General features: G+C 48.4%; 1 protein-coding gene across 9 annotated transcripts in view; it reads right to left on the reverse strand.

Moving 5' to 3' along the window:
* Positions 1-10,045: 10,045 nt before the first annotated feature.
* LOC126292093 (uncharacterized) overlaps positions 10,046-12,247 on the reverse strand; it is an 88,772-nt gene continuing 86,570 nt past the window's right edge. For all 9 annotated transcript variants that reach the window (XM_049985912.1, XM_049985914.1, XM_049985913.1 and 6 more), the window contains one exon: positions 10,046-12,149. In XM_049985912.1, coding sequence (XP_049841869.1) covers positions 11,612-12,142 — 531 coding nt within the window. In that variant the 5' untranslated portion in view covers positions 12,143-12,149 and the 3' untranslated portion in view covers positions 10,046-11,611. The remainder of the gene's footprint in view (positions 12,150-12,247) is intronic.

Consider the following 12,247-nt stretch of genomic DNA (forward strand, 5'->3'; position numbering starts at 1 on the left):
TTAAAATAAAGCGTACCGTCAGCAACTGCCCACATGGGCAGAACAGTGCCGGCTCAGCCGTCATCAAATGGCGATGGCTGAACCGGCAGTGTCCATTTCGTAACCGGGCCAAAACGACCTCCTCCCGCCGAGAAGGGCGTGAAGAGGTCGTCCAAGCCGTGGGAAGAGGTTTCAAGGCCCGAAGCTTGTTCTCCGTAAGTGTAGCCCAATCGGCATACCACAGCGATAAAATGCACTGTCAAATGACCCTGCTACAATCTGATGAAGGGACACAAGAAGAAGCTGTCCGAGGCTGGAGGACCGCAGCCTTGGCCGCGGCATCTGCAGCTTCGTTCCCAGGGATACCGACATGGCCAGGAACCCACATAAAGGTAACCGGAGAACCGTCGTCCGCCCGCTGCTGAAGAGAGCGTTGGATCCGGTGCACGAAAGGGTGAACCGGATATGGATCTCTGAGGCTCTGGATGGCGCTCAAGGAATCGGAGCACTTGACATAAGCAGAATGTCGGTGGCGGCAGATGTAAAGAACAACCTGGTAGAGGGGAAATAGATCAGCTGTGAAGACCGGTATTTGAAACTGTGTGTCCCGACAATAAAAGAACACCATCATTGGTTTTAGAGCAGTTTGTATAAATGAAGATCATATTAATGAACTTAGAACGAAGTTCGACAAAACGGGAACGGTATAACGAAGCTGGGGTAACCTCCTTTGGGAGCGAGCTGAGGTCAAGGTGAACGCGAACCTGAGCCTGGTCCCAAGGTGGCGTTTGGCTCTCGCCCACTCGAAAGGTTGTAGGGAGTGAAATATCAAGGAGGCGACGAAAGCGAACTCCAGGGGGTAGCAGGGCAGAGACATACAACCCGTATTGACGGTCGAGAGAGTCGTCAAAGAAGGAACGATAAGACGGGTGGTCGGGCATTGACAATAGCAGACAGGCATACCGACAAAGCAGTATATCGCGCCGGTAGGTTAGTGGCAATTCACCGGTTTCAGCATGAAGACTCTCGACGGGACTAGTATAGAACGCTCCTATCGCAAGACGTAAAAGTCGATGTTGTATGGAGTTGAGGCGGCGTAAGATGGACGGCCGTGCAGAGGAGTACACGAAGCTCCCATAATCCAGCTTTGAGCGGACGATCGACCGATATAGGCGAATTAGGACGGTGTGATCCGCTCCCCATGACATACCGTGAGAACACGGAGGACATTTAGAGAACGGGTACAGCGGGCAGCCAAATATGACACATGTGGAGACAAGTTTCCTGTCAAATGTAAGATCTAAAATTTTGTTGTCTCCACGAATGGGAGAGCAAAGGGACCAAGTCGTAAGGACGGTGGGAGAAACTCTTTGTTGCGCCAGAAGCTAATACAGACCGTCTTCTGGGCAGAAAAACGGAAGCCATTGGAGACATTCCAGGAGTAAAGACGTTCAAGACAACGCTCCAGGAAACATGTACGCTGCGCGCTGCAATAGATGATAAAATCGTCCACGAAAAGGAATACTGATACACCAGCTGGGAGGCAATCCATTATTGGATTTATCGCTATGGCGAAGAGAGCGACGCTCAAAACGGAGCCCTGTGGCACCCCATTCTCCTGCGAAAGGCGTCGGACAGGGCAAAACCCACACGTACCCTGAACTGTCGATCCATTAAAAAGGCACGAATAAAAAGAGGGAGGCGACCGCGAATGCATGATGCGGAGTATGCCCGCCCTCCAACAGGTGTCGTAAGCCTTCTCCAAATCAGCCGTGGTCGGGCGCTTCCGCAAGAAGTTATTCATAATAAAGGTCGACAAGGTAACCAAATGGTCAACAGCAGAGCGGCGCCTACGAAATCCACATTGTACATTGGTAAGTAGGCGTCGAGATTCGAGCAGCCAAACCAAACGAGAGTTAACCACTCGCTCCATCACCTTACAGACACAGCTGGTAAGCGAGATGGGTCGATAACTGGAAGGCAAGTGCTTGTCCTTCCCCGACTTAGGAATCGGGACAATAATAGACTCGCGCAATCATGCGGGAACATGTCCCTCAATCCAGATGCGATTATAAGTGCGAAGAAGAAAACCTTTACCCGCAGGAGAAAGGTTCTTCAGCATCTGCATATGAATAGGATCAGGCCCTGGAGCGGAGGACCGTGATCGGGCAAGTACATTTTCGAGTTCACACATGGTGAATGGGGCATTAAACTTTCACGATTCGAGGAGCTGAAGTTAGGTGGCCTTGCCTCCTCTGCCTGTTTTCGGGGGAGGAAGGCAGGGGGGTAATGAATTGAGCTCGAAACCTCTGCGAAAAAGCGGCCGAAGGCATTGGAGACATCCTCAGGGGCCACAAGGACATCATTCGCGACCGTGAAGCCAGAAACTGGTGAGTGGACCTTAGTGCCAGATAGCCGGCGCAGGCTACCCCCAGACAACAGGAGAAGGAGTAAAACTGTTGAAGGTGCTTGTGAAAGCAGCCCAGCTGGCTTTCTTGCTTTCTTTAAAAATACGACGACACTGCGCACGTAATCGTTTATAATTGATACAATTCGCCACTGTAGGGTGGCGTTTCAAGGCGCGTAAAGCACGTTGACGAGCACGTAAGGCGTCTCTACATGCTGCTGTCCACCAGGGGACCGGTACGCGGCGTGGAGAAGAAGTAGTGTGAGGGATGGAATATTCAGCAGCAGTGAGAATGACTTCCGTGAGGTGTGCGGCCTGACTATCGCAACTTGTGAAGGTTTGATCCTGAAAGGTCGCCCTGGAAGAGAAGAACCCCCAGTCTGCTTTGGAGATGTTCCAACTAGTTGAGCACGGACAGGGGGTATGATGCAGGAGATGGATAACACACGGGAAGTGGTCGCTCGAATATGTATCAGAAAGCGCATACCACTCAAACCGGCGTGCAAGTTGGGTAGTACATACAGAGAGGTCTAAATGGGAATAGGTGTGAGAGGTGTCTGAAAGGAAAGTAGGGGCGCCAGTATTGAGGCACACACGATTGAGCTGGTTGAAAACGTCTGCTAACAGGGAGCCCCTCGGACAGGATGCTGGAGAACCCCAAAGAGGATGGTGAGCATTGAAGTCTCCAGTTAACAAAAATGGTGTAGGTAGCTGATCAAGAATTTGCAGCATGTCTGCCCTGGTAACGGCAGATGACGATGGAGTGTAAACGGTACAGATGGAAAATGTAAAAGTGGGGAGAGTAATGCGGACGGCAACTGCCTGCAGGCCGGTGTGCAATGTGATGGGATCATAGTAGATATCATCCCGGACCAGCAACATAACCCCTCCATGAGCCGGAATACCTGCCACAGGGGGTAAGTCAAAACGCACAGAGGTGTAGTGTGCAAAGGCTATTTGATCGCATGGGCGTAGCTTCGTTTTCCTGGAGAGCTACGACGTGCGGACGGTGAAAGCGGAGCAGCAATTTCAAGTCCTCTCGGTTTGAGCGAATGCTGCGAATATTCCAGTGAATAAGTGCCATCGTGAGAGGAAGAAGATGCAAGAAGGGGTCATCTCGAAGGCCACTGAGGGTCCGGCTTCGAGCGAGCACTGCCGCCGCTAGCAGTAGGCGGACAGTCATCGTCCATTTGTTCTATAGGTTCATCGGCCATCTTGTGAAGATGGCCGGGAGGGGGAGCTTCCTCCACTAGTGATCGGCCAGATGGTCGGCTACCAGCGGTGCGGCCAGGCGAAACGGATGACGGCCTGGGGCGGCAACCGCTGGGTGGCGCAGGAGGAGAAATGCGCCGTGGCGGGGAAAGAGAACTGTGCTTCCTATGAGCCTTCTTGGAAGGTCGTTTTGTGGAAGGATTGGTCGACGGCTGACGGTTCGAGGTACGTAGAAGGTCTGCACGAGACAGTTCCTTCTTGAAGGACCGTGCATCTGACTTCTGGGTCTTCGTCCTAGCAGAAGCTGATAAAGGTGCTTGTGTCGGAGGGTCGACAGGAGGAAGAGGAGACGTCGACCGGGCGATTTTAGCACTGGCCGTAGTGCTGAAGGCCAGATTGCATGTCTGCGTCGCCACCTCCCTGGTAGTCCGAGGAGAGGCGAGGACAGTCCTGTACTTCCACACTGGGAGCAACGTGGGCTTCCTACTAGCAAATAGCTTGCGAGCAGCCGAGGTTGTCAATTTCTCTTTGACCGGAATTTCTTGGATACAGCGTTCTTCCTTGTAGACGGGACAGTCGTGGGAGGACGCTGCATGGTCACCGCGACAGTTCACACAACGAGGAGACGGAGGTGGACAGTCACCCTGATGGGCATCCCTGCCACAAGTGACACATTTTGCCCCATTGGAACAAGACTGGCGAGTGTGATTAAAACGCTGACACTGGTAGCAGCGCGTAGGTGTCTGGACATAGGGGGCGAATAGAAATAACCTCGTAGCCCGCTTTGATGCGCGACGGCAGCTGAACACTATCAAAGGTCAAGAAAAGTGTCCCAGTCGGTACAAGATCATTGTTGACCTTTTTCATGACCCTACGGACAGCCGTCACGCCCTGCTCAGCGAGGAAAGACTGAATCTCCTCGTCAGTCAATCCATCGAGTAATCTAGTATATACCACACCACGAGACGAATTCAAAGTGCGGTGAGCCTCCAGCTGGACAGGGAACGTGTAGAGGAGTGTGGCCTGAAGCAATTTTTGTGCCTGAAAGGCGCTCTCAGTTTCTAGTAACAAGGTACCATTACTCAACCTGGGACAAGACTTGAGATCCGGCTATGGCATCTACGGCCTTCTGGATAACGAAAGGGTTGACAGAGGAAAAATCCTTTCCGTCCTCAGATCGAGAAACTACGAGGAACTGTGGGGCAGGCGGTAGTACTTTTGTCACTTGTGGCTGGTCAAGTATCCGTTTGTGGGCAGAAGTCGAGAGAGAGAAGAAGAAGAAGAAGAAGAAGAGAAATCCATTACGGAGGAATCCCCCATGATTGCCAGCGTGTCCAATGGCGCGCTCCTTCCTTGTGGGGACCCTCTCCGAGAGCACTCCCGCCTTAGGTGATTGTTCACACCTCAGGTCACATCTCCCGAGAAACGGACGGAGGGACCAATCGGCATGGTTGGAAGGCGTCAGCTCAGGCAATCACCCCTCCCTCGGCCTGGCCTTTACCAGGGGGTACTTGCGTGCCTTACTTGTCTACCCAGGATGGGGAATTACGCGTTACCCCGTCACCGGCTACGCGTGCGAACGCGTGGGCTGGCCTTCAGGCACGCACAGGGAGGAAGGAAGAAGAGGAAAAAGAAAGGAGAGAGGGAAAGAAAGGACAGACTGTCTCAAACGCCGAAGCGGAGATCAGAGAAGGAGAAGGAGAAGGAGGCAAGGAGGAGAAGGCAAGGAGGAGAGTAAGACAGTGAGATGGAGAAGAACAAAGAAAGGAACCAACCAAAGGAAGGAAGAAACCAGAAGAAGTGAAAAACCAAAATGAACGCAAATATAGGTCATGAAACCGTCCGTCTCCGGACGCAGGTGCTAACTACCCCCTTGAGGGGGAGGGACTCCTTTTAGTCGCCTCTTACGACAGGCAGGAATACCTCGGGCCTATTCTAACCCCCGGACCCGCAGGGTGTGTGTGTGTGTGTGTGTGTGTGTGTGTGTGTGTGTGTGTGTGTGTTTGTGTGTTTTCGCGCGCACATAGTGTCAAAAATTAAGCAATGTAACTATTAACTACAGTGCGTGACGCATTGATAATTTTGGTCGGAAGAAAAACGTGTCCAAGATGGCCAATGCAGTGAAGGCAACTGCTCGCGTTAAATGGGAGATCCGGGTTCAGGTCTCCGGATCGTCACCATCGAATTATTTTGATGCTCGATTGTAGCTGGCGCTGGACTTCCCTTCGACATCTGGTACTTACAGCCACTGTATCAACAGCGTGCTGTCTTCAGTTCGACATGTCCGACACACACACACACACACACACATATATATATATTACACGTTTTGATTTGCATCTTTGCAAAGGAGTGACAAATTTAAAATTTAGAAGCTTTTTCTGAGTAGAATTTGATGTTCTGCAGCTTTAGTGCGTAACACTTATTTGGAGGAGCCGTTTTTTCAGTAATCGCTTTCAAATTATTAGCGAAAACCTGAAAAAAGGTAAAAAATTCCATGGTTTTTCGGTGTTCAGAAGTTTAGCACAAGTAATTAATCGTCGCAATATCGTTTAGGGGGAAGGGGGCTAATGTAACCTTTACTGTTTGAGAGGTAATTGAACCAGATTTTGCAAATGTTTTCATTATCTTCTTGACTATAATTTGGATCTAGAAAGTACCGACGGACGCAAAAAATTCCAGACTGACGACAAAAAATCACGTATTAAGTAGTAACGCTCCACTTCATTAACAATTTTGTGCACTGAACGGTTAATGTTTTCAAACAACAAAATATTCGCAGTGTTATTTGAGAAGCTTGCTGCTGGTGATCTCTACGCAATAGGCGGCAGTACATCATTTTGGACTTCCTATTATAGGCACCAAGAGACGCAGAGAAATGAGTCTGTCTTTTGGAAGTGACGCACTATTTCCAGTTCTCCAGTGGGGTATCCAAAAAGAGAACTCATTTTTAGTTTTTATTTAAATTTTTATACGGGTACTTGGGAAGCGCAATGATGCTACTCCGAGTGCGACGAGGAATACATGTTACCCTGAAGAGGTAGGTTTCCAGACGGTAACTTTTATTTCTTCAAATGACTACGTTTGGGTTTCACGAAGTTCCAATCTTCAGATTATTACACTGTGAAACGCCGAAATGCTTACCTGAAGAAATGTGCATGTGAATGCTGACCTTGTTTTTGTATAATGGTAAAACAAAGGTGGTGCAAGATAAGCGCTTACCAGTTTCACTGCCAAAATTCTCAAGATATTTTCGGCAACTTACGCACCCCTTATTCTTACCGAACACTTGCTGTGATTGAAATCGTCGCATAGAAGTATCAATGTTTCGTAAAAGCGCGTCACAGAGACCTTCATACGCATCTGCGGCAGTCTCTTAGTCTCATTACGCTAGGTAAATAAGAACGCAACAGCTGCTTTTTGTTGATATTTTCTTTTTCTACGCTACCGGTTTCGAGTACCATTGCGGATATTACGCATCCACCAACGTAAAGCTCGTGGTGAAGTGGTAAGTACTTGAGAAAGTGAATTTATGTCAACGTAATGCATCTTTCCCCATGCACGATCGCTGATGCACAGGAAAAAATGGGCACGCAAAAAAATTATTAGAAAGAACGCATGTAGTCATGCGCGTTCTTGTGTGCAGACGTTACCTCATTATGCAAGCGGCCTGCCGTGCATCTATTACTCTGCTCGGCAGTTTGCACTGTGTTACATTAGCAGGCAGCAGTTCTTCGGCGCGAGGAGCGCTAAGCAACAAACACGTCAGTATTTCCCCCGTCACGTACCATCTCTACAGACAGTGACAAACACACACATGTTCAGAAGAAACAGAACAGCTGGATTTTAGTCACCTCGGTTCAGCATGTGTCCTGTTGCCTAGTAGGCACAGTTACCGCCATGGGCCATGATAACTTGTTCCACGTGTGACGGCGCCGACGCATGTAAGGCGCGAACTGCGTCCTGTGGTATATTGCTTCGTTCACCTGGTTCCAAAGTTCATCTCACCACCTGCCATTTCACCATATCCCACACATTTTCGATTGGCGACAAGTCTGGTGTTCTGGTGAGCCAGGGCAAAAAGGCTGACATGCTGTCACTCAAAGAAGGCATGAGTTCGTGCAGCAAAACGCTGTCGTGCATTGTCTTGCTGAAAAATGGCGTCTGGGGTGTTGTGCAGAAAGGGTATAGCTACATGTCGCAGAGCGTGATTCACGTAGATAATACTGGTCACTGTGCCCTGGGCAACGTATCAACTGCGATTTTTGGTTGTACCCAGTAGCACCCCACACAATAAGGCCTTAAGTAGGCACGAAACGTCTTGTGCGAAAGCGGTCACTCTAATGCTGCTGCTCCTATCTGCGGCGAAGCATAATGCGGCCATCATTTTCAAACCAACAGAACCTGGATTACTGTCCCCAATGATGTCGGTCCATACACCATTGCTATCTAGTATGTTTCTGCACATTCGTCATAGGTGCGTGGAGAAGTTGACGACACGTACGTAACCCAAACTGCAATAAACGGTGACCGACTGTCATCCCTGATAATGTACGGTGTGTGATACTACTCGACTCTTGCGCCAGAGCCGAGGAGAATGCAGATCTGTCCTGCAATGCCATTTGGATGAAATGTCTACCTTCCCAGGACGGGGGGGGGGGGGGGGGGGGTGGAGGTGGGAAAAGGAGGGGGGAGGGATAAGGAGGGGGGAGGGGAGGGCGGCGGCCTGTATGGTGCGACGTGAGGCTTCTCGCCTTCTACGGCCTTCCGTAGACCATTCTGCACACATTGCTGCACTGATGAAGCAGCCCCATACGAGCAGCAATTTCCTAGGAAATTCTCTCATGCCAATAATGCGACCTCTTTTAAACTCACTGATTTGACGATACGGTTTACGGATACTTCTGCAAGGCAATCTGAATGAGCAGCATGGAACAGATTTATGTTTTCTTTTAGTACAGTAATGGATAATGAGCAGAATCGGTACAGTGACAGGAGAAAATATTGCTCCACCTATAGCGAGTTAAAGCAGTGACTGTGTTATTTACAGTGATAGTCTAGTTCTACTGCAGCTGTCAGTATCCAGCTCAGAATCTGTGATAAGGTCTCCACAGTCTGATGGGCTTTCCCATCGCTTTGAAATTTCGGTTTTCATTCCATACCACATCCATTTTCTTTTCTTCAGGAACCGTAGGTTCTGCATGGTTTTAATTAACTGAAAGCCATTCACTAGCGTATAGGCATTACGCTGGATCACGGTCTTATAGGTCCATATTTTGGCAGTACACTTATTATTCTACCTAATTCTTGTCAAACCAAGCTATCTTCATTTTTCAAGATTACACCTACATTAGCAGCGTTTCGTATCCTTTGTCCAGTGTAGTTTCACTAGGTTCTCCGAAATCGTTGGCCCTTTCTATCTCACCTTTGTATCAAGGAATTTTGTTTTGTACCTTCCATTACCTTCCATTTATGGTGGGTGTTTGTTTTATGATATTAAATAGTTCCAGAGTGCAAGCTTGTCTGGGATAAGTGATTTCTATTACGGAGTAGTGTTCAATTGCACGTCGCATATAAGTAGTAAGTGTGCGAGTTAGTTCAGTAGTGCCATCGAAAAACTTGCTGTTTAGCAGTGATTTCAAAAGCTTTGAAAATCTATAGATATCTGAAAACTTCAGATTGCAACTTTTTTTTTCTCAGTTGATTGCTTGTGATATCGATCAAACAGTTCAACAATAGCCCACAGGAAATACAGCATGTAATTTTTCTTTATCTAGTCCGAGTTATTGGTTATACAATTAATTTCGAAACAGTTTCCAATTCATTGGCATCGCAATGTACACTACCTTCTTCGAAAATGCGCACTTTGAAGAGACTACCTTTCTGAAAGAACATACCATAGCGGCACTGCGTGACAATGGCGGAGTTCTCCCTCTCCATCTGTAGAAATTTATTTTTGCGACACTTATAACTACAATAGCCGACCCATTGCCTTTGCTAACTGGTTTACCGTTATTCAATGTGTGTTAAGCCAAGAATATCTGCAGTGAAACAGGTCTCTTATCACTTTTCTTAAAGAAGGGTTTAAGAAAGGCATATTTCAGTATCTCTGGAAAACTGCACCGAGTTAGTGATGCATTTGCATATTTCAGATAAAACTCGTCTTATTATATGGGTACAAAACTAAAGAATTGTGTTATAAACATCATCGAAACCACATAATCTTATTTTTGAAAGAATCTGTAACTTTCTTAATTTCAGAAGGAGAAGATTATACGTCCATATGATTTTGTGAAGGCTACTTATCAACTGGTATGGTGTTACGTGCTCACATCGAGTTTTGTAGAAGTAACGTGGTTGATGGACCTTCAGGAACAGCAACTTGTCTCCCCCCCCCCCTCAACCACCACCCATCCCCAAGCAAACAAACAGACAAAAAAACACAAGTTACATTTATCTGATACTGATAAAATATTTATTACACTGTACCACAAAGGTATTTCATGGCACTGTATGATATCAAGTTTTGCAGTTTCACAACATGTACTGTGAAAAAAAATCAAATATAAAAATGTCCAAGAAAATAAATTGCCAACATTTGTTTAACAAAAATTTCTAGTTAGGAACACAAGAAGGCTACTTCTGGCTCACTTTCAGGTAGGAGTGATTACGTTGGTTTACTAAATGTGGATATTGCTTCATACGGCAACACTAGAGTTTACTGAAGATACCTGAAAGAGCAAAATTAGGTAATCTTTAAAAACACTGTTGCATATTCATATGACACTTGAAGAAATGCATGCACACACTCAAAACAATTTCAGTGCCGTATAAGGCACAAATTTCCTCGTTGGTATGCATCCTGTATTTATGTACTTACTGCACTGTGTTACGCACTACACAGTAGAAATGCTAACTTGTATCTTGGGCATGTCCGTTTTAGTACTAGATGCGCTGATTGATTTGTATTTTCTTTTTCTTGGCGCTGTCCTCGAATTTCAACGGAAATGAAATTACGTATATTTTCGTTACGAGAGAGTAGAACACCAGAAAAAGTAATGAGACTGTGCAGTCGTCTCTTGGAGTATTTTTCGTTCAGTCTAACATTTTGGAAGAACATTAAACATGTTGGTCGTGTTCATATAGTATTTACGATGTATAATGCTGTTAGAAATGCGTTTTTTTATCTCATGACAGTAGGGCATAGCGTGCACAATTTCAGTTTACTGGAATGTTTTCCGCTGCAGGCGGCATTTCATGATGCATGAAGAAGTCTGTTTTATTCAGCTTTACTCATTAAGTAATGATTCAGTTTCTAAAAACTGAGATGATACATTTTGTGTGAGAGGCAGCAGGAAACAATGGCTTCCCCAGTTTCTACTTATGAAATTTCTGTTGGACCCACTTTGTAACAAAATTAGGTGGCAGTGGTAGCGGTGGTGGTGGTGGTGGTGGTGGTGGTGGTGGTGGTGGTGGTCGTAGTCAGCCTGCTGTTGAGTTTTGAGATCAGGCACTGAAGGACATTGGACAGCTGGCTGGAGCTGTTCACTTTTGAGGTCAGATGCTGTCGCAAATGTGGAACTCTTGCTTGGAGTTTAGCACCTGGCAGCTGCCAGTCTTTGGGAACGGTCTGGCGCTTATTGATAGGCTGTTGTTGGGTTTTGGGTCCAGAAACGGTGAAAGACTTTGAACCCCAAGACTCAGCTGGTGGATTCTGAGGTCACACACTGGGGAAGACTGAACTCCTCTACAGTGGCTGCCATCAGCAACCTAACCTGGCAATCCTTGTTAGCCTTATGTAGAGTTTTGGGATCAGACACTGGAAGACCAACCGCTGGATGAAGGTGTCAGTTTCTGGGGGGTCACACACCGTGGAAGACATGGAATTCCTGTACGGAACTGAGCCCCTGGACAGTGGCCACCCTCAGAGGCCAGATCATGCAGTCCTTGATGGCCTGCTGCAGGGTTTTGGGATCAGACAAACCACTGGATGGAGCGCTCGGTTTCTGGGTGTCACGTACTGTGGAAGACGTGGAACTCCTGTATGGAGCTGAGCACCTGGGCGGCCGCCGCCCTCAGTGGCCTGGCCTGGCGGTCATCGGCGGCCTGCTGCTCCAGCGCGTGCCCGGCGATCTCTGCCGAGTTCACGGTCAGCACCAGGCCGCCCTGCAGCACCTCGTTGAGGATGTGGTGCACCTGGTCCGCGTGGAACACGAAGTCCAGCTCACACGCCAGGCCGAAGCAGCGGTCGACGGCGTCCACGAACTCCTGGATGAGGTCCACCGTGGCGAGCGGCGACTCGGCGCCGTCGGCCACGAAGACGACGAACAGGTCTGCGTAGCGGCGGTAGACGGCCGTGGAGTCGGGGCCCAGCAGGTCGCTGACGTCGAAGAAGCTGCAGTTGTGCTTCTGGCGCGCGGCGAGGCGCGAGTGCAGGCCGCGGGTGAGCCGCTGCTGCGACTGCGGCTCGGCCGGCCGCGGGTCGTAGAACTTGCTCAGCCGCACCTTCCCGGCCGCGTTCACCACCAGCACCAGCTTGATCATGGCGCACCTGGAACCCGAAACGGCGATGCTATTTGTATCTAATGATATGTTTGTGTCTAATGTCAGAAATGGGGGAAATCCACAAGAGACAATATGGAGGAGACC

Source organism: Schistocerca gregaria, chromosome 9, assembly GCF_023897955.1.
Source record: "Schistocerca gregaria isolate iqSchGreg1 chromosome 9, iqSchGreg1.2, whole genome shotgun sequence".
NCBI lineage: Eukaryota > Metazoa > Arthropoda > Insecta > Orthoptera > Acrididae > Schistocerca > Schistocerca gregaria.